Here is a 23000-nt window from a genome sequence, read left to right as displayed (position 1 = left end):
CGGGCTCCATGGCCATCCACCGTCCAAATGCTTTAGGATCCGTGCAACGCTAATAGAGGATACTATCACATATAAGCGGGTCTTACCCGATAAGAGTTGCATGCATATACTTTCCTTAGAACATGCATGCGGGTATTTCCATTTTTGCTGTATACCGTGCATGTATTTCCAAATTTGCGCCCTCTAATCACGCCTACACATTTTGATTAGCACTTTCCATTTTCTATATCACATTTCCATAAATACAACGTTTGCATGCAGATACTTACCTATTGAAACATGATTCTGTTTTTGAAAATTGACGCCATTCCACTAATTGCGATTATTGCCATCTATTTTCAAGGTTATATTCCATTTTCAAGATACACATATAACCGGCTACAGTAGTCCTTTTTTTTATTTTTCTTGGCCACACTGTTTCACGGTCGAAGAGCTAGCTATCCACCTCGTCTTCACTGAGTTACCTCGCCGGGATTGCTCGCCCCGCCGTGAAGAGGGCCGACGTCCGTGGTTTTCGTCACTGACGACGTTCGTCACGATCCTCTTGCTGGAAACCAGACCTCCTCAACCATTTTTGTCAAGCCATTACAGCGCCGGACGTCCATGTGCCTTTTCACTGCCGTCGCTGGTTGTTCGTGAGATTCGGAACATGCATTATTCACCAGCGAGCTACATTACGTGAAAGGTATGGTCCTCAGTTTTTATCACTCACACAGTTTACATTCACATGCAGTCCCTGTTATGTATAGATGATTTGCCATTTCTCTTTCTTTTATCTACTAACTGAGCACATGATGAATCACCTGGAACCTAAATTTTAGATTTTTTGTTGAAATGCAGTTCAATTTAGATTGTCTTAGGTATATAACGCGTGTGTTTGAATATCTTGGTTTGCACATCCAATGAACAGAATTTAGCTAGGTAGTGAAACAGCAGCGATGTCCCTTGTACATGATCATCTCACTTCTGGTGCTCTCTCTGGTTCTCGCCAACAACACATTCGTGTTCCAGGTATGTGCTCCAACTTATCTGTACTTATATGTACTTCTCATATATGTTGACATCTTCATAGTATTCTGAAATTTATATTAATATTGCCAGTAGCTATGGACAAGATGAATGGTGCCCGGAGCGAGAAGATCAATCAGTCGCTGCAGAAGTATGATCACCCACGCTGCAGTTGGCACATATTATTTGGCACGAGGTCAGAACTACACAACTTATGCACGCACATATACTTAAAATCCATGGTATAGAAAACATATACTTGGATTAATTTATATTAAGTTAAATATACCGTCAGTCCAAGTAAAGCGAGTTTTAAATTCTAATAATATACAGTACACAGATTTAAAATTTCGATATACTTAAGTTTTACATCCGGACATAACGACTAAAATATCCTTGGTTCCAAATTTAATTAGATTCCAAATTTACTATATACAACAATATTAAATGACAATAATAAAATATACCGTGTACACAAATTGTAAATTTAGATACACTTAGATTCCTAATATAATTAAATTAACGTAACTTTGTACAAGTTAGCTAAGTATATAGAAAATATAATGCGTGTATACATAGCCATTACATTATTACATAAATGAGTAAACATTTTCTGAATTTTGAAAGTGCAAAACGCACTAATTTAGCTAGGTGTACATAAGCATACCATATATATGATTCCATATATACTTATATTCCAACTGCAACGTTCATGGTGTATTATAATATCTCGGTTTCCATATATAATTATTTTCAAAATAACCGCGGGATAACATTTCCATATATACTACATCGTATACGTATACTCAGGTTTTCATATACCCTAATAAAGTTAAATTTGAGTTGTTTTGTTGATAGATATATGTATGAATCGAATTATTATAACTAGGTATATACTCACAATTTAAAATTTTTAAAAAATTTGAGTAATTTTGTGCATTTGAAACCATGGTGCCCCATATGAGTGTCCTATATATATATATATATATATATACATACATATATACATACATACATATACATACATACATATATATATACATACATATATATATATATATATATATATATATATATATATATATATATATATATATATATATATATATATATATATATATATATATATATATAGTAAATTTGTTTGGTGCTCCATGGTGCCCGGGCACCATTGTTGAAATTGAGTATATACCCAATTCAAATGAGTATGAAACTTTTTCAATTACTTAGGTATTAACATTAACTACTTTACTAACTAGTTTAAAGCAAGTTTGAACTGAATTTGAACTTGTTTTTGTTAGATTTTGATTCTAGGTATATAGCATCCATACATATAATTAGTTAGGTATGTAATCATGGATTGTGAAATAAAGTTAAATTTGAGTTGTTTTGTTGATAAGTATAGGTATGAATCAAATTATTATAACTAGGTATATACTCACAATTTGAAAATTTTGAAAAATTTGAGTGATTTTGTGCATTAGATACCATGGTGCCCGGGCACCATGGTGCCCCATATGAGTGTCCTATATATATATATATATGTATATATATATATATATATATATATATATATATATATATATATATATATATATATATATATATATATATATATATATATATATATATATATATATATATATATATATATATATATATATATATATATATATATATATATATATATATATATATATATATATATATATATATATATATATATATATATTAAATTTGCTTGGTGCTCCATGGTGCCCGGGCACCATTGTTGAAATTGAGTATATACCCAATTCAAATGAGTATGAATCTTTTTCAATTACTTAGGTATTAACATTAACTACTTTACTAACTAGTTCAAAGCAAGTTTGAACTGAATTTGAACTTGTTTTTGTTAGATTTTGATTCTAGGTATATAGCATCCATACATATAATTAGTTAGGTATGTAATCATGGATTGTGAAATAAAGTTAAATTTGAGTTGTTTTGTTGATAGGTATAGGTATAAATCGAATTATTATAACTAGGTATATACTCACAATTTGAAATTTTGAAAATTTTGAGTGATTTTGTGCATTAGATACCATGGTGCCCGGGCACCATGGTGCCCCATATGAGTGTATATATATATATATATATATATATATATATATATATATATATATATATATATATATATATATATATATATATATATATATATATATATATATATATATATATATATATATATATATATAGGACACTCATATGGGGCACCATGGTGCCCGGGCACCATGGTATGAAATACATAAATTTGCCCAAATTTTTCAAAATTTTCAAATTGTGAGTATATGCCTAGTTATAAGTATTCGATTCATACCTATACCTAGCAACAAAACAACTCAAATTTAACTTTATTTCACAATCCATTATTACATACCTAACTAATTATATGTTTGGATGCTATATACCTATAATCAAAATCTAACAAAAGCAAGTTTGAATTCAGTTCAAACTTGCTTTGAACTAGTTAGTAAAGTAGTTAACGTTAATACCTAAATATTTGAAAAAGTTTCATACTCATTTGAATTGGGTATATAGTAAATTTCAATCATGGTGCCCGGGCACCATGGAGCACCAAACAAATTTACTATATATATATATATATATATATATATATATATATATATATATATATATATATATATATATATATGTGGGGATCATTTTACGATAGGGTCCCAGGCTCCCAGCTGCGACCGTCTGCTCAGTAGGTCCCGCGGTCCCGCCACGCGCCACTCGTCTTGACCGCGCGCTCGGCTGCCGGGCCAGCGCGCCGAACCGCCAATCAAGCAGGAGGCGCGGCGCGGGCCTTTGGCTGCCTCCCTTTCCCAAGCCGAAACGCACGATTCGCGCCCGCGCGCGCGCGCGTGCCCCCTGTGCGTGTTGGTTTCAGGTTTTGGCCTCTTTCTGCCCGGGGAATGTGGGATCCGCCGCGTCGCCCTGCGCTCGACAGACACCGACCCCGGTGGGGGCATGGAGGCCATGTCCATATGAGCAACGCAACGTCGTGGCCTCGTGGGTAGGGCAAGGGTTGGCTTCCGTTTTCCCGCCGGCGCTTTTCGGTGTTCTTCTGATTTTTGGCCGCCGTGCGGTGCGATCGCCAAATGTCTCGGACTCTTGGTTGATTCTGTTGTGTTGTCCAACCACAAGTGCCAACTGACAACTGCCAAAGCCCGGTTGTTGTCACAACGTAACGTACCAATACGGCGGGCGCGGGTAGGACGTGGATATGAGTTACCCACAATTTTTGCCATCTCTTCTACGGATGAGTTCGTGCTTACCAAGCAAACAGTGTGTGATGGATTACTTAAATCCGTGGAACTATTCTACTGGTTTTTTAACCTTAGCTTTCAAGGTCGATCCGCCCCCAATGAACAAGGCGGGCGCACGCAAGTCCGAGCGAGAAGAAGCTCTGATGTAAACGCTCGTCACTATCGAGTTTTTCGGCTTTCGGCCGCGGGATCTTGCGTTGCTTCGTTCGGGAGGTAAATAAATAACGGCCCCAAACGACCAGTCCATGGAAAATTCTGGGCCGCTACTGACAGCATAAGGCGGGCCAATATAGCTGGGTACTATCAGGCTGTCACCGTTGTGGCCCAAGCCCAACATTTTATTCAGCCTTTTGTCCTTTTCGAAACGTACGTTGCGTAGAGGAACCAATCCGGCGACTGGGCGGCCATTTCCGTCCGCCACCATATTGGAAATTGGATGATTTCTTCTGTCGTGATATACAAAGAGTACTTCCTCCGTCAAAAACAAACATACTTTTTGTTCAAATCTAGATATATAGAAGTTGATTTGTTTTGTTTTAAGATAGAGAGTATCTTTATTACTTCAAAAAAGAAATGTTGAAGTCTAGTCGGTGTTGTATTTACGTGTGGGCGGACGAGAGAGTGCCACGAATATTCTTCGTCCTGGAGAGGCCGGCCATCGACGACGTCTGAGCTTTTGAGAATCTTATCCGAGCAAGCAAAACGACGTGAGTAGCAACCGGCATCGCACTCGATTCCCTTGGCTCACGTACGCAGCACGCTGCCCGCCACGTATTCCACGCTGCACGCACAGCCCCCGACCACCCCCGAGCCGTGAACGTGAACGCGATCACCACCCGGGCGGCCGGCCGCCTCATCCGCTCGTCTCGTATATGGACAAAATCGCAGAAACACCAAAAGCGAACAGGGGAAAAAAAAACGGGGAGTCGAGTCGCTTCGCCGCGCGGATGAGACGCGCGCTGACCACCACCCGACGCATGGAGTGGCGGTGGGCGAGCGAGGCCGCGGCAAAAGCACGGATTCCGCGTCCCGTTTGGACGCTTGCGTCGCGCACGACCTCGCGGTCTCGGTCTCGCGGATCGGCGGATGTGGCGGCGCCTAGGCCGTTCTCGCGCGCGCGCGCTTCCGTCCCGAAGCAGAATCGCGAGGGGAGAAGTCACGCAGCCAGCCCGGCGCATCTCCAGAACTCCACGGCTCTCTCACGCTCTCACGCGGCTCGTGTCGACCTGACCGGTGGCCGCACTCCAGGGAATCAACAGTCTGTTTGGTTGGAGGAAGTTTTTAGGAGGGACTGGGAGTTTAAAGGGATAAGGTTATTAACTGCTTTGTTTGGTTGGGAGACATGGGAATTTTGGTGAAATGGGGATAGGGAATTGAGGAATGAACTCCCTCCTTTTCAATACGGCAGGTAATTGGGAGGGAATTCCTCCTTTACTTCGCCTAAACAAATCTCAGCCATCCATTTTCATTAATGATCTAATCTCCAACTAAACTCCCTATCAATTTCCACCACCTCTACCAAACAAGAGACTGGGATGAAAAATCAAATTCCCATCTTAATCTCACCATCAATTCTCTCATGTAAACTCTCAATCCCCTTCCCTCAAGTTGACAATCAAGCCGTAACCGGACGGTGCTCGACACGCACGGAGCGGAATTTCTCTGTTCGGATGGGGAGAACAGCTTCAGATTCGACGGTGACATGTGTTCGCATGAAACCTCTTCTCAGATTCAGTCATCAAACAGCTGAGGAAAGAACATGATGCTTGGGTCAAGGTCTCAAGGATAAGCGAACTTATGCAGTCTGTAACATTACTAATCGTATCAGAGTCAATGACAAACCGAGAATTTTGGGTGCCATAGATTCCACGGAGAAGCTAGTAGCTCGCACAACGGTGAACGGTACTACGGTAGTAGTACGTGCCATCGGGATTATCAGGCTGTTGTATACTTGTATTTTTTTGACGCAAGAAGGTAGAGCATGTTCTACCTTATAGTCATTTCATTAAGAGAAATGAGGTTTACAAGTTACAGGTTATAGCAAGGGGGTAGAGGGGTATTAAGAAAGGGGAAAAGGGAAAATTAAAATAGATAAAAGAAAAGAAAAGAAACAAAACAGGGGGCTGGAATTACAAGGGTATATACAAAGTAAAGTCACAACTACAGCCCTGCACACCAGGAGAGAATTCGTTCTTTGGTTGCTTCATTGGCTCTCATGCTCCAGAGCTTTAGTGTGTCTGAGATTTGTTGAATGATGAATTACAAGTTGTCATTTTGTCTCTCAAAAATCATGTTGTTGCGTGCTTTCCACAACGTGTATGCACAAGCTGCAAACCAGATAGGTTCAATTCCTCTATTTGAATGATTTCTGTCAACGACTGCTTGCAGAAAAGCTGAGGACGATTCAGAATGGTTTGCCAGGTGCAGGAGGTTCATTTTTTCCCATAGGCTATTAGCATTTTTGCATCTCTGGATGATGTGGTCAGCTGATTCTAGTGCCGGGCAAAGAGGGCAGTGCGGATCTTTGCTCCAGCATTTGTTGACCATATTCGCCTTGGTGTTAAGCCTGTCTTTGAAAGCCAACCAAAGGAAGATCTTACAGTTTTGTGGGATGGTGTGTATCCAGACATATTCTGTCGGTTTCCAAAGGGTTCCGTGGTAAGTCAGAAGTTGGTAGGCATTTGAGGTTGAGAACTTGGGTGCAGGATGCAAAAGAACTCTTGTGTCAGGAGTCTCAGGGATGGGGCTAAACCTGTGCAGAATTTGCATAAGCGAGTGCAGCTCTAATTCTGCTTGGTAGGACAGGTTAGGATGCAATTTGACATGCCAGGAGTTCTGTGTAAACTGTGAATCTACCGTGCAGTCCTGATCCAAAGCAAAGGAGAATAGGATTGGGTGTGTGAATTGTAACCGTTGGTGCAGCCAATTATCCTTCCAAAACAGAGTAGTTTTGCCGTTACCAAGGGTTACCTGAGTTGCAGCACTTAAGGTGTTAAACTGAGATATAATGAGCTTCCAAGTGGGGGTATCACTGGATCTAGGGAGTAACTGCACAGTATGCTTCAGATATCGCCCTCTAAACCAGTTAGTCATTGGATTGTTTAGGCCAGAGAGTACCTTATTTCCTAGCTTTAGAATTAAAGCTGTGTTATGTGCCCTGCGATCTTTGATCGCCAAGCCACCTTGCTGTTTTTGTAGTAGAACTGTTTGCCATGCCACTAAGCAGTGACCTCCCTTTATGGATTTTTCCCCTTTCCAAAAGAAAGCACGCCTTATCTTGTCCAGTGCTTCGATAGATTTTTTCCGGCCAGATACAACATGACATGTAGTATGTCGGGATAGCTGACATGATTGCGTTGATCATAGTTAGACTTCCACCCTTTGAAAGAGGCAACCATCCGGCTAGATATCTGTCAACTTTTGAGTTGACTAGCAGCAGCATGTTATGAGAGATTTTTGTGGTTGAAAGAGGTAACCCAAGGTAGCTGCAAGGGAGTGAACTAGCAGAGCAATGTAGAATTTGCGTCACCATAGTTTTTGTATACTTGTATTGTACGTGACGTGGGACGTGTGCCCCGTATCCCCACTTGGCCCTGACCGCGACGCGAGAAGGCCCGAACCAAGTTGTGATCGGTGGTGGGGCCTGGCCTTTATACATGAAAGGACCACGGTCCATAGTACCATGGCCCACCCTGTAGAGGTCAGGTCGGCTCAGTGATGGGCCCCATGAGTCAGCGCCTAGGTGGCCCCCTGTTCTCGAGCCCACCCCCAAAGAGAACAGACTAATCCCTATCCATAATTGGCATACAGGAAGACGAAAGTGCCCATGTTGCTGACTTTCTAGTTTGGGAGGGTTGGTATAAGTGAAATTTTCTGATTTATACGGAAATTAAAATTCGTCTTAAATACAGTGAAATTGTGTAAATCAAAACAGATACCTCAAGGTACGTGTATTGCTGAACCAGCCACCAGTTTAGTTTCGAGCTCGCCGAATTTTAGATGCACGGCCGGCGGCTGAATCTTTGTTGGACAGCTGAAGCAAAGGACCGAGCGAGTCACACAAATCAAAGTCGGTTTACAGTCTTCTAGCTTGGCGGCTGTAAAAAAAAAAGAAAAGAAAAGTATAGTTCATTGGAAATTCTCTGGCAAATCAGACTTGCTAAGTCAAAAAGGCAATTATTGTGTAGATGTAGGAGTGGTCGCGAGAATGAAACGGCGCATTTTGCATATGCATAATCTATTGTTGAAATCCTCATTCTTCACATTGCCATTGTGTTTTATCTCTCTTTTAGAGATAGCACCGTCATGCTTTTTTTTTCTTCATCGATTTGCCTTGTCGTTTGCAGGAGAAGGATACAGCATACAAGACATGACGGGCCTATCTAAGATTGGTGCCATTTTAAAAATTGATAAATATATAGTTGTATTTAGTTTGTTATCAAATATTGGTAACTCATATAAAATTTTGGCATAATGTATTTATTTCATCATGACAAAATTTAGCAATTCTACCTACTTGCCAACAATTTGGCAATGCCAAATTTTAGTAAGGTTGATTTTGGCAGTAATTTGAACAGTACGGCATGTTTTACTTGCTTCCACTTTCAATCATACCAGTTTTTATTTGAGGCAATAATGTTCATAACCATACTTTCATATGGAGGAATTGTGTTAGCTAAGAATAATTTGGCAAGGAGAAATTGGAATGATAGTTTGAGAGGTTGTTTATGTATGAAAAATGAGACTATTCAGCATCTAATTATGGAATGTCATTATGCATAGTTTATTTGGAGAGCAATTCAGTTTTCTTTTGGTCTATATCTTCCTAATAGCATATCTCATATTTTCTTTAAAAATATATCATATCTCATACTCCCTCCGTCCCAAAATAAGTGCAGTTTTGCACTATTCACGTTCAACGTTTGACCGTTCGTCTTATTTGAAAATTTTTTATGATTAGTATTTTTATTGCTATTAGATGATAAAATATGAATAGTACTTTTATGTGTAACTAAATATTTTCAAATTTTTCATAAATTTTTTAAATAAGACGGACGGTCAAACGTTGGGCACGGATATCCACGGCTGCACTTATTTTGGGACAGATGTAGTATTTTTTATGATTGGCTTTTGGGGGTGGACAAGAAAAGTATAAAACTTAGAGCATATGTTATATGTTGTGCTTTATGGGTGAATAGGAATGTCATGACTTTTGACAATTGGCTCAGGTCCTGGGCACAACATAAAAGTGTGATAAAGATGGCGAACTTTTAAAAGTTGCATGTCGTAATCTTGAAACAAATGGTTATACAATTTGTTGTCAATTTTAGATGGAGATTCACAAATATAAATCAATAATTGTGTACTCCTTGTTTTAGGTTGGTAGTTTTTGGATTGTTTCTTCTTCATGATTGGTATCTTCTTTTATTTATTTGAACTACACTTGTTTTGAATGTTACGTTGTAATAATTGGCTGTAACTCGTTGAGCAAATGTCGTGATGTTTTATTCTATTATCTAAAACATACAATTGTGATTTTGTTTTTCTAGGATTTATGATTTTGCTCTTACGTCTTTTAAATGAAACACCGGTTTGCTCCTACTATGTTAAGATGACTTAAAAGTGTCAACTCCGTTATAAAACTACACGTACATCCTTTAACACTTACCCATACTTTTATAATAAAAATTGTATATTTCGTTAAATGTAACCAAACTCCGACCGATTTTTGACAGGTTTTCACAAACCTGCAAAGGGTGAAAAAATCTTCCAAAAATATTCATCACATTCACCATAAGCCGCTGCCGTCGGAGCTTCCTTCACCGCCTGCTCGCTCCCGGCCGGCTCGGTCGAATGCTTCTTTCCGTGCTAGGCTGCTTCGCGCAACCGCGGCCGGCACACCGGCCGTCACCTATGCTCGGTGTGCCGGCCCGTCTAGAGAAGCCCCGGGTATCTACTGCTAGCTGCAGCGCCGCTTGCTGCTCACCCACGCACCGTAGGTGTATGCTGATGCAAAGTATATGTAATATCGTAAGGGTTATACATTGTACGAATATCTAATCGAAAAGAGTTAGAACATTGCAACTGAACTGAACAGCTAGCTGCAACGGGGGAGGAGGTGGTCGATGTGGATGTGTGGTGGAAGTGGAGGCAGAGGAGGCGACCGGAATGGGGAAGAGGCAGGGAGGTGGCGATGGAAGCGAGGAGGTCGACAGGCAGCGGTGGATGTGTTCTGGCTGCTGGGAGTAGATGGGTTCTGCGTTTTTTTATACCTGCTTAGTGATTCTTGTATATATATTCTACCATGAACGTGGGCTTCTCCTTTTTCGTGACCTTTTGGGCATGTTTGAGGGAGACTGAGATTCTGAGAAGCAGCTGGTTGATAGCCAACTTCTGAGAATCTGGAAAAATTGGGTTTTCTAGCTTCTAGCTTCTAGTATAATTTTTGGATTCGACAATTACAACTTCTCAACATCTGGACCAAAAACTGTACTATTTGAGATAGCTTCTGATTCTGAGAGAAGCTGCTGCAGCTGAAAGCTCCCCCAAACAGACCCTTTGTCTGCTGCGTGGAACATGGACCGTTGGCTATGTGAAAACTCCCAAGGATTCTACCATTGACCATGATTTTTCACTCATGTTTATTTTAGATACAATGGCATCGGTTTAATTCCCTGCTGCATCCAACGGTCCTAAATTTCTGATGACGTGGCGCTTTGTGGTAGCGAAACTTTAGATGTGATAGTCCCATGGTGAAAAGAGAGTGGTGTGATAAATCATGGTAACATCTGTTGACTTTGTGTGAAACCGATCGAGCTTGAAATTTTCATTTCCCAATATTCTTTTATTATGGTTAAAAATGGAGCATAGCTCGGTCGACAGAGAGATACAAAATAGTTTGCGTTGGCCTAGGTTCAATTATTAAATTGACATGTAATCGCCTTCTAATAATATTCCAGGTTAAATTGTTTCTTTTAACATTCCACATTTTTGCTTGACTACATTAGTTTAGGGTAAATTTTGTTGCAGGACATCGCGACTTCGTGGTTTTAGCTCTAAGACACCGCACAAAGTCGCTTTTGGGGAAAACACTTTTTGCCAGCGGACACCGCACCCATTTATTTAGTATATTTGCACTGACTAGGATTGAGCGGACCCACATTTTGACGCGTCTGGACCAAAATGCCCCAATGGTCGACTCAATCCATCCTTGCTTTTAGGCGATGCACCGCGGGTGGCGCAGCTCGACCGGGGCGGGCAAGGAGGTCGTGCTCCTCATCCAGGCCACACCCGCGCGTGGGGGAGACGGGAAGGGGCCGACAGCGACGGAGTGCGCACTGGCTGCGGCGGACCTCACCACAGGTGAGTGGCGGCGCGTGGAGGTCTCGTGGGAGGGGGAGGGGGAGGAGGAGGAGGCGCGGGGCGGGGGCATGCCGTTCTTCGCTCGGTGCGCGGCTGCCTAGGACGGACGACACGTCGTCGTCGTCGGGGCTGTGTGCCGGCCGCGCCATGCCTGACCAGCGACGTCTGCGTGCTGGACGTCCACGTAGAAGTGTGGTGGCGCGACGAGTGAGGAAGCGCCATGATGCCGCCGGGCAGCCGCGTGGGGTTAGGGAGCGGGGCAAAGAAGAGCTGGGCGTGGGGGCGGCGGTTGTCTACGGTCGCCGCGAGACGCATCGGCCGCTATTCCACCTTCCCGCCGCCCTCTGCCGCGTCGCCGGCCGCCCGTATCGAGTGCCGCCCTACGCCGCATGGTCACCGCGAGCCGCGCCGGCCGCTACTCCACCTTCCCGCTGCCCTCTGCCGCGTCGCCGGCAGCGGGGCAGAGAAGAGCTGGGCGTAGGGGCGGCGGTCGTCTACGGTCACCGCGAGCCGCGTCAACCGCTACTGTACCTTCCCGCCGCCCTCTGCCGCGTCGCCGGCCGCCTGTATCGCGCGCCGCCCTGCGCCGCACGGTCACCGCGAGCCGCGCCGTCGAGGGAGAGAGAGAGGACGTCGCCAGCCGCCTGCATCGCGTCGCACGGTCACCGCGAGCCGCGCCGGCTGCTACTCCACCTTCCCGCTGCCCTCTGCCGCGTCGCCGGCCGCCCGTATCGCGCGCGGTGCTACGCCACACAATCACCGCGAGCCGCGCCATCAAGGAAGAGAGAGAGAGAGGAGGGGGAGAGAGAGGAAGAAGATAGAGAGAGAGAGAGAAAGGGCAATTTGTTCAAGGCATGTAAAAAAGTGGGGCCCTCTCATCTAGTCAGCACGGAAATTATTAATTTAATGGGTGTAGTGTCCACCAGCAAATAACCACATTTTGAGAGTGTGTTTCCCCAAAAGTCATTTCGCGCGGTGTCCTACAGCTAAAACCGCAAAGTCACGATGTCCTGTAGCAAAATTTGCCTTAGTTTAGCTATCAGCATGCCCAAACGGGATATAGGCCGTGTTTAGTTTCCCTTATTCCTAACTTTCCATCACATCATATCACATTAAAAACTTTCCTACACATATAGTGGCGGCGCCAGGATTTCAAAGTTGGATATTCTTGTCTAAGCGCTGTGCCGTTGCCCGTCCCTGCCCCTCGCAGCCGCCGGCCACCCAACCGACCTGACCGCCTTAGCTTGGCGAAGTGTCGGGCACCGCCCGCCGTGGCAATGGCCTCCCCCTCCGTGGTAGCACGGTCCAGCTCCCGCCGCCGATTGCCGTCTCGCCGCGCCACCACCTAGGGTTTGCAAATGGGGAGTGGCGCGAGGGAGCCGAGCCAGGGAGGGATGGGTCATGGAGGGAGAGCGAGAGGGGGCTGTCTGGAAGAGTGGTGGCTAAGTGGGTCAACTGATGTCTGATGGGTCATGACGGAGTGGGTCGGGTTGGTTGGAAGCATCGCAAGAGACTAGTTGGGCTGTGTTTGGATCAAAGAGTTGAGGATTTAGGTGTACAAATATGTGTACATGTGTATATACTATAAGTATATTTATTTTTTGATAAAAAATGTTGGGTATTCCCGGGAATACCCAAGAATCATGGTGGCTCCGCCACTGTACACATATAAACTTTCAACTATTTTTTCAAACTCCCAACTTTCTTCAAACTTTCAACTTTTTTCAGGAACTAAACACACCCATAAAAGAGACTCGGACGGCAGCAAGCCTTGGGCACAGCTGTAAATTGATTCAAAACATTGACAGCCAAAAACCCCTTAAAAATCACGCACAGCAGATGGAAAACCGATTAAAAATTTCCATATCCAAGACTACAATTAAACGATTCCATTTCTTTTCGCTGGGATGAACTGGGAAATACGAGGCCCAAAGATACCATTCCGGATAACACGGACCGTATATTATACGGTACAATACACACTGCGTACGTATAAAAAAAAATTTAGTAAGAAATACGATCGCCACACGCCCACCTGGGCCTCCTTAAATCTCGTCCCTTCACTTACGTTCGGGAGGGCATCCTCGGAAGCCCTCACCCTCCCAAAACTCCCACGCACACCACCAATGGCCGCCGCCGCCGCCGCCGCCACCGCCACCGCCTCCTCCGGCCTCATCCGCTGCGCCACGGGAGGCGCGCCGGCGCACGGCCACCACCAGGTGTTCAGGTGCTCCGCCGCCAAGCCGTCCCCTCTCGCGCTGCGCCACCGCGCGGGCCGCCCCGCGCCGCTGCAGGCCTTCCCCGAATACGACCGCGTCACGCCTTTCGACTATGACGGTGAGGTGGACGGCGGCGACGGCGACGACCACCCGCGCGAGGAGTGCGGCGTGTTCGGCGTCGTCGGGGACCCGGACGCCACGTCGCTCTGCTACCTCGGCCTGCAGAAGCTGCAGCACCGCGGGGAGGAGGGGGCTGGCATCGCCGCCGCGGGGGACGACGGCACGATCAAGCTGGAGAGGGGGCTGGGGCTCGTCGGGGACGTGTTCGGCGACCCGGCCCGCCTCGGCAAGCTCCCCGGCCAGGCCGCCATCGGCCACGTGAGGTACTCCACCGCCGGCGCCGCCGCCTCCCTGCGCAACGTGCAGCCGTTCCTCGCCGGGTACAGGTTCGGGCAGCTCGCCGTGGCGCACAACGGCAACCTGGTGAACTACCAGGCGCTGCGGAACAAGCTGGAGGCGCAGGGCTCCATCTTTAGCACGTCGTCGGACACGGAGGTGATCCTGCACCTCATCGCCACCTCGCTCTCGCGCCCTCTGCTCGCGCGCATCTGCGACGCCTGCGAGCGCCTCGCCGGGGCCTACTCGCTGCTGTTCCTGACGGCGGACAAGCTCCTGGCCGTGCGCGACCCGTTCGGCTTCAGGCCCCTGGTGATGGGCCGCCGCGCCAACGGCGCCATCGTGTTCGCGTCGGAGACCTGCGCGCTCGACCTCATCGACGCCACGTACGAGCGCGAGGTGGAGCCAGGGGAGGTCGTCGTCGTCGACCGCCGCGACATGTCGGTGTCCTCCGCCTGCCTCGTCCCGCACCGCCCCCGCAAGTCGTGCGTCTTCGAGCACATCTACTTCGCGCTCCCAAACTCCGTGGTGTTCGGCCACGCCGTCCACGAGCGCCGCAACGCCTACGGCCGCGCGCTCGCCGAGGAGTCCCCCGCCCCCACCGCCGACGTCGTCATCCCCGTTCCGGACTCGGGGTTCTACGCCGCGCTGGGATTCTCGCAGACGTCGGGGCTCGAGTTCCAGCAAGGCCTCATCCGGTGGCACTACAGCGGCCGCAGCTTCATCCAGCCGTCGCAGGCGATCCGCGACCTCGCCGTCAAGCTCAAGCTCGCGCCCGTGCACGGCGTCATCAGGGGCAAGAGCGTGGTGGTGGTCGACGACTCGCTCGTCCGCGGCACCACCTCGAGCAAGATCGTGCGCCTGCTCCGCGACGCCGGCGCGCGCGAGGTGCACATGCGGATCGCCAGCCCGCCGGTCATCGGCTCCTGCCTCTACGGCATCGACACGCCCAGCGAGGGCGAGCTGATATCAAACAGGATGGACCTCGAGGGAGTCCGCAGGGCGATCGGCTGCGACTCCCTCGCGTTCCTCTCGCTCGACAAGCTCCACACCATCTATGGCGACGAGGCGCATGAGCTCTGCGACGCCTGCTTCTCGCGGAATTACCCGGTGCTCCCCACCGTGCCGGAGCCGGTGCCGGAGTTGGTGTCCGCCTTCGAAGACTGACATGAACTCGCAACTAGGGGAAGTGGCTCTACTATACTCTGCAATCTGCATATGCTTATATAGAAATTTTAGACTCAATTTTGGGGCTTGGTGGCAATATTTGTCCTTGCAATTGCATTCATCAATCTGAATTTTGGGAGTAAGGTTTAGCTATTGGATATTGATCGAGCTGATACGGTTAAGTTTGATCTGTCTATTCATCTATTGTATTGCCAATGCCATCATGGTGATGATGATGAACGAGATAATTGCTTCAATGACACATGGTGAAAAAGTTGCCTTTTTGGTATGTATACCACCTTCTTATTTTGATTGGAAGGCTGTCCTTGTCTCATCTTTTGTGTATCTTCCCATCCATGGTTGTTTGCCTTTTGAGCTAACAATAGAATTGTTGTGAGTACCATGTCTATGTGCAAATCACTCTACTGTCATAGTATTAAGTTTGTTGCGGTATTTCGTTAGTACCTTTGCACTGTTGGGACTTGGGAGTCGACACGTTTCAGACCTAGTGATACATCCTATTGGAGTCAGAAATCTGTGAAAAGGTTTCCCGCTTTCACTATGGAAATTGTTTTCCAAGAGGTCAAATTTCGCACTCTCAGGCATGCATTTCCTTGCTATTTGAGACATCCAATAGAATTTTTGTGCAAGTTTAACGGAGCATTTTCTATGGAGCTCCTATAGCAAATGAGCCACTATATTTCAAGCCCACTCTAATTCAAGTTTTCAACAATATTTTCTATAGTTACTCAACTTGTATGGGAAAAGAAAATTGATGTGGGACTTCAATCTTACGTTGTAGTGAGATGTCAACCTGAATTATTAGTGAAATGCAAATTTCAAGCTCCTGTCGCATAAGGGAAATGCATTTACCTATATTATTTTCACAATATTGTCTTATTCAAAGTCAACTAAGAAAAGTTTACTGTTTGCTAGTTTAACAGTAGTGTGGACCTTTGCACATTTCAGTCAAACTATGTATACTTCATTGAAATTAGTCTTCCGACATTATCTTTGCTGGGATATTGACTTGTCTCCAGGAACAAAAATACTTAGTACTTTAGTAGAAGAAATCCAAAGCATCATGATGTTGATACTTATCCTTATTTATATTTTAAATCTTGACTAAAACTAAAATTATTAAATTATCTAATAAGATTTTCTCATGTGATTCTTCGGCTCCGCTGTACTTGTGTTTGAACGAAAACTCACCTATCAGTGTTCAGCTTTCACATGTTCAAAATCATGGTGTTCACCTGTTTTCGCCTCGCTGGTTATCTTTTACTACATTTTTCACTGCCGTTGGGGCCATGGTATAAGGTCAATTGTTTCTCTGAATCAGTTTTTTTTTTTGAAATTTATTTCTCTGAATGCTGAGTTAATTCATGAGATATCTTTATTTCTCTGAATGCTGAGTTAAGACATGAGATATCTATGGTCAGCTCCATGTTGTACTACTCTGATAGTCTGATAAGGGCATTGACAGGGTGAGCTCAGCTGCTGAATGCAAACGGATAGACTGGCATTTCCGTTTTGATGGAGCGTTTATATATGAGGAGGTTAAGTATCTTTCTAGGTGACTGGAGATGAAGGGCTTATTTGTTATTATAGAGTCAATTTTTGCTTAACCAATATTTTGATAGTGCCAAAGCCATGACAAGTGTGAAACCAGCGTGAAGAAAAAAATGTTAACAAACCATACCTCCGTATGACACTATTTAAGTTGCTAGAAATTAGATAGAACAAAAAAAATTGACATCACTCCAAACAAGCTTGAAGTACCTTTTGTCAGTGATTCTCTCGACGTTTTCTTCATGTGTTAACAATTGGCCAGCTTCAATCTGCAGATTTAGCAAGTACATTGCTCCTTGTCCGTGCTGTAAACTTGAGAGGTTATTTTTCTTCTGCTTTTGCTCATGTTTATTGGTGGAATGGACGGTACTCTCTCTCTCTCTCTCTCAGCCTCATATGAGCCGTGTCTGCCTTTTGCCCTGGATCTTGTTGGTCATGCCGTGAGTTTGTAGCGATATCAGTGGTCAGTCTCAACTTCAAAGTGCAGTGAGCCTTTGATGTCTTTCAGCAGGATGGTTCCCCCTTCTCGGGCCTGCATTTGCTGCAAATGAGCTAGTTTTGCCCACAAACTGCCTATTTTGCAGGTAGGCTAATTTGTCTGAACAGTTGATGTCTAATAAAGCTTCATCGTTAAGAGAGAGTTCGACCAGAGATTTCAGCAGTCCTGGTTTCCACGATATACTGTTAATAGGTTATAGAAACTATTTTCTACTAAAATTCAGATAAAATTCATGTGATACATTCCAAACGTGCAAACAAGATGTCTAAGAGTTTCCTTGCTTTTAGTTAAGTCGTGATTTTGTGACTTTGTAACTCGTACTCCCTCCGTCTCAACGAATTTGGACAAAGGCTTAGTACAGGTTCATTGTACTAGAAGGGGATGTAACCCCCTCCGTCTTAACGAATCTGGACAAAGGCTTTGTACAGGTTCATTGTACTAGGAGGGGAGGGGTCACATCCCCTCCTAAGAGCAAGGCTAATACTTTAGCCGGCTGCTGGCTGAATACTACTACCATGTCATCTATAGCCATCACTAGCCACACTAGTCCAGTGACTATCGCTTCCTGAATAGGGCACTTCTAGATGTATATATGTTTGAGATATATGATTCTGATTTTTGTGTATACATGTCTGAGCAGGGGAGTGGATTCTCACGCACCTGGTGGTTTACTTAAATTTTTGAGGAAAACCACACCAAGAACTGAACAACATGTGTGCAATGGGAGTTCATCGCAGCCAATCAACGTTGGCGACGACTGCAATGTTGGCGATTGCGTTAGGACTGAAAAACGCTTGCCATGGACAAAAGAGGAGGATCTTAGATTGGTAAGTTATTTTTTGGGGGGTTAATTATGATGTCCATGTGTTATATTAATAGAACTGCAATAAACATCTTTTGATAAATATTTTAGGTCAGTGCTTGGTTGAATAATTCAAATGATCCAATCCAATCAAATTACAAGAAGAATGACCAATATTGGAATGGTGTTGCTGCCGTCTACAACAACACCACCCCAAAAAACAGGGCTAGGCAGGTCAAGCAAGTCAAGGATCGGTTTGGAAGAATTAAAAAAAGGGTTGCATGGTTTTGTGCTAGCTGGAAGGAGGCTAATGCTTTGTGGGCTAGTGGTGAATCTGAAGTGAATTTGATGGACAGGACAGTGAAAAGTTATGAAGAAGATCACAAAAAGGATGGTCCATTTATGTTTAAGCATTGTTGGGATGTGCTTAGCAAGGAACCAAAATGGGACGCCTATTTGGAACGTTTAGAAGGTTTGGAGCCAGACAAGAGAAAGTTCAATGTTGAGGAGGGTGTGGGGCATCATTTCTCTCTAGATGATGCTAGAGATGAACGACCAATAGGGGGCAAGCAAGCTAAGGAGCAGCAGAAACGAAAAAGAAAGGACCAGGCTATTATAGATCTTGAAGAGGAATTCCACAAGCTTGTAGATGCTCAGAATACAGCAAATGAGGGCCACAAAGAGATGCTAGAGACACAGAGGCGTGTGTCTAGTGAGAATGTTGAAGCTCGAAAGCTTAAGTACCTTGCAGAAAAGGAACACAAGGAATCAACCATACTAGAAACATACAAATCGTTGATGATGCAAGATACAACTGGGATGCCTGAAGATGTGAGATCTGAGCGCATGCTGGCATTGAGGTGTTTCAGGGAGAAGTTATTTGGCAAAACTGACTAAGGTATTATCTTGCTAAAACTTTACATTCTTGTTTACTATAATATAGTTATTTTCTTAACTTTATCATGCTGAAACTTTGCATTGTCCTCTACTATAATATAGTCACTTTCTGAACTTTATCCTGCTAAAACTTATTTATTTATGCAAGTTATAGTTATTATGCATTGTTATCTGGTGAAATACTTATGGTGCTATAAGTTATAGTTACTATGCATTGTTATCTGGTGAAATACTTATGGTGCTGCATTAAATTGTTCCTTGCTGAAATTTCTGGCAGAATACAAGTTCAACATGTTCTCTATTGCATTAATCTAGTCAACAGCATGCAGTGCAAAAAATCATGCAGTCAATAGTCCAATTCACTTAACAACAATGCATTTCAGATAACCATGCAGCAATAAATATACACACCTACATATAACCAGAACAAGATACATCTATAAAATGCTTTATCCTACCTTCATATTCATCCACCCACACCCATATTCCTTCTCTTGCATATCATCTTCCTACTCAGCCTACCAATCCCATCTTTCTCTCCCACTATGCCGGATTCATCTTCATATTCAGATGATTCCGATGAACTAGCCCCATCAAACATTATGGAGCAATATGTTGCTGAGCGGGGGGTTCTAGACTCCTTTGCTAGGAGGCTCACTATAAAGATCAAGGCTAGTCTCTCAGTTGGGGTATCTTGGAGACGGAGTGGTCCAAGGAAGTGCATTTAGAGGGATCATGCTGCTGCTCATCAGCGTCTTGTGGAGGACTACTTCGCTGCAGAACCACTCTACACTAAGAGTATGTTTCGTACAAGATTCCGTATGAATAGACGCCTCTTCCTACGCATTGTGAATGCCCTTGGTCAGTGTTCTCCCTATTTCACTTATAGGGTAGATTGTACTGGTCGAATAGGGCTTTCACCACTGCAAAAGTGTACAGCAGCCATGCGCATGCTGGCATATGGCACTCCTGCAGATGCCCTTGATGAGTACTTGAAGATTGGGAAGTGTACTTCATTAGAGTGCTTGGATAGGTTTACACGGGGGGTGATTGAGGTGTTCGGTGGGGAGTACTTGCGACGCCCCACATCCTCGGATGTTGAGCGTCTACTTCAGGTCAACGAGTCTCGTGGTTTTTCTGGAATGTTAGGAAGTATAGATTGCATGCACTGGCGTTGGGAGAAGTGTCCTTTAGCATGGAGGGGGCAATTCACCCGTGGTGATTATGGAGTACCAACAATAGTCCTAGAAGCTGTTGCTTCCCAGGACTTGCATATTTGGCATGCTTTCTTTGGAGTTGCTGGGTCAAACAATGACCTTAATGTGCTGAACCAGTCCCCATTGTTTTTTGATGCATTGAAAGGAGAAGCCCCGCAAGTTCAGTTTTCAGTCAATGGGAATGAGTATGGAACAGGTTATTACCTTGCTGATGGTATATATCCAGAATGGGCTGCCTTCATGAAGACCATACCTCTTCCCCAAACTGAGAAGCATAAGTTGTTTGCCAAGCACCAAGAAGGGGCAAGGAAAGATGTGGAGCGTGCTTTTGGGGTGTTGCAGTCCCGATTTACCATTGTCCGTCGGCCTGCACGATTGTGGAGGCGGAAGAGTGTTGGGAGGATCATGCTAGCTTGTGTGATTCTCCACAACATGATAGTCGAAGATGAGAGAGAGGAAGCTACCATTCATATTGACTTGAATGAGAATCCAGGGGCATCGTTTGCGCTGCCTCCTGAAGTGAATATAGGTGGTAATCTGTGTTTTGCTGATGTGATGCGCAAAAAAGCTACTGTCCGTTCTCGTCCACAACACACCCAACTTAAAAATGATTTGGTCGAGCACATTTGGCATAAGTTTGGAGATAACCATCATAATTAGTCATGGTAGGATACTGATATCTGTATGTTTCTATTCTTTTTTCCCTTTGACATTGTGGATTGACATGATAACATGTACTTCATTTCAGGATTGTGCTGTTGCTGGTTGTCGTGGGTGCTACTTACAAGTACGTACTAAACATGTATGCGTAGAGTGGTAACTAAAATAAGTGTGATAATGGCAGGTTATTCATAATATGCTTTTGTTTGCATTGGCTAAATATTTACCCATGCATTTGTTTCCTTTTTCCCATACAGTGAGTAGGTTATTCATAGTATGCTCTTGCTTCATAGTACATACCATTTGTTTGCATTGGCTAAATATTTATCATTGGCTTTATTTTCAATTTCCCATACAGTGAATGAAGGCTTTTGAGGCAAATGGTTTGGATGTTGCTTTCTACTGAAGTTTCAACTAAACTATGGCTTGTTGTTTCTTTCTACTGAAGTTCCAACTAAGGCTCTATGCCATTATCGTTGTTCAGCTCAATAACTAATGGTTTGTCTGCCAGAGAGCTTATTTAGCAGTACTTTTGGTTAATGTTTTCAGAAAGACTCATGTAATGTTTTAAGCGCCGGTGTCATGGTGCTCAAATCTCATCATATCATGCGTGCAATGTTGCTTGAAAATTATTTGCTATCTGATCATTGAGATGAATATTGTTGCCTGAAAAATATCTATGGTTATTGAGATGAACATTGTTGCTTGAAGTTATAATGTGATATGATCTTTGAAAATTATATGTTTCTGAGCAATATGTTTTTTTTTGCAATAATCAGCGTGATATGAATTTGAAGTACTAGTGCTGTTTTGTTGTTTTTTATGTGCATGCACGACCATATTTGCATATCCATATATTGATTGATGAAGAAACCACAGAGATGTAGCCACAGCAGATCAGGAACACAAGTAAATATTAAATACCCAAATCTGCACATAGGTAAACCAACAGCCAACCTAACCGCTAGTCTTTTATATGAGCCAGCTATAGTGATGGCTATAGATGACATGGTAGTAGTATTCAGCCAGCAGCCGGCTAAAGTATTAGCCTTGCTCTTAGGAGGGGATGTGACCCCTCCCCTCCTAGTACAATGAACCTGTACAAAGCCTTTGTCCAGATTCGTTAAGACGGAGGGGGTTACATCCCCTTCTAGTACAATGAACCTGTACTAAGCCTTTGTCCAAATTCGTTGAGACGGAGGGAGTACGAGTTACAAAGTCACAAAATCACGACTTAACTAAAAGCAAGGAAACTCTTAGACATCTTGTTTGCACGTTTGGAATGTATCACATGAATTTTATCTGAATTTTAGTAGAAAATAGTTTCTATAACCTATTAACAGTATATCGTGGAAACCAGGACTGCTGAAATCTCTGGTCGAACTCTCTCTTAACGATGAAGCTTTATTAGACATCAACTGTTCAGACAAATTAGCCTACCTGCAAAATAGGCAGTTTGTGGGCAAAACTAGCTCATTTGCAGCAAATGCAGGCCCGAGAAGGGGGAACCATCCTGCTGAAAGACATCAAAGGCTCACTGCACTTTGAAGTTGAGACTGACCACTGATATCGCTACAAACTCACGGCATGACCAACAAGATCCAGGGCAAAAGGCAGACACGGCTCATATGAGGCTGAGAGAGAGAGAGAGAGTACCGTCCATTCCACCAATAAACATGAGCAAAAGCAGAAGAAAAATAACCTCTCAAGTTTACAGCACGGACAAGGAGCAATGTACTTGCTAAATCTGCAGATTGAAGCTGGCCAATTGTTAACACATGAAGAAAACGTCGAGAGAATCACTGACAAAAGGTACTTCAAGCTTGTTTGGAGTGATGTCAATTTAATACATGGTCCGCTTGTCTCTCTTACAGAGTTTCTGGT

At 44.2% G+C, this 23000-nt stretch overlaps 2 protein-coding genes across 3 annotated transcripts; both read left to right on the top strand.

The window, feature by feature from the left end:
• The first annotated feature begins 13767 nt into the window (after window positions 1-13767).
• LOC4324764 (amidophosphoribosyltransferase, chloroplastic) lies at window positions 13768-15762 on the top strand. Its single transcript, XM_015766591.3, has one exon. The coding sequence runs from the start codon at window positions 13814-13816 to the stop codon at window positions 15467-15469; it is 1656 nt and encodes a 551-aa protein (XP_015622077.2). The 5' UTR covers window positions 13768-13813; the 3' UTR covers window positions 15470-15762.
• A 2218-nt stretch (window positions 15763-17980) lies between these two features.
• Window positions 17981-21668, top strand: LOC4324954 (glutathione S-transferase T3). 2 transcript variants are annotated; one of them, XM_015766593.3, is made up of 4 exons: window positions 17981-18367; window positions 18454-19240; window positions 21205-21243; window positions 21475-21668. In XM_015766593.3, exons 1-2 carry the CDS (start codon window positions 18125-18127, stop codon window positions 19237-19239), a joined length of 1029 nt encoding a protein of 342 aa, XP_015622079.1. In that variant the 5' UTR covers window positions 17981-18124; the 3' UTR covers window position 19240; window positions 21205-21243; window positions 21475-21668. The 2 variants fall into 2 exon arrangements, with proteins under 2 accessions (XP_015622079.1, XP_015622078.1); XM_015766592.2 differs by lacking the exons at window positions 17981-18367; window positions 18454-19240 and adding an exon at window positions 19708-21121.
• Window positions 21669-23000: the final 1332 nt, after the last annotated feature.

Source organism: Oryza sativa, chromosome 1 (genome assembly GCF_034140825.1).
Source record: "Oryza sativa Japonica Group chromosome 1, ASM3414082v1".
Lineage (NCBI taxonomy): Eukaryota > Viridiplantae > Streptophyta > Magnoliopsida > Poales > Poaceae > Oryza > Oryza sativa.
This window is presented reverse-complemented; position numbering and strand designations above follow the sequence as displayed.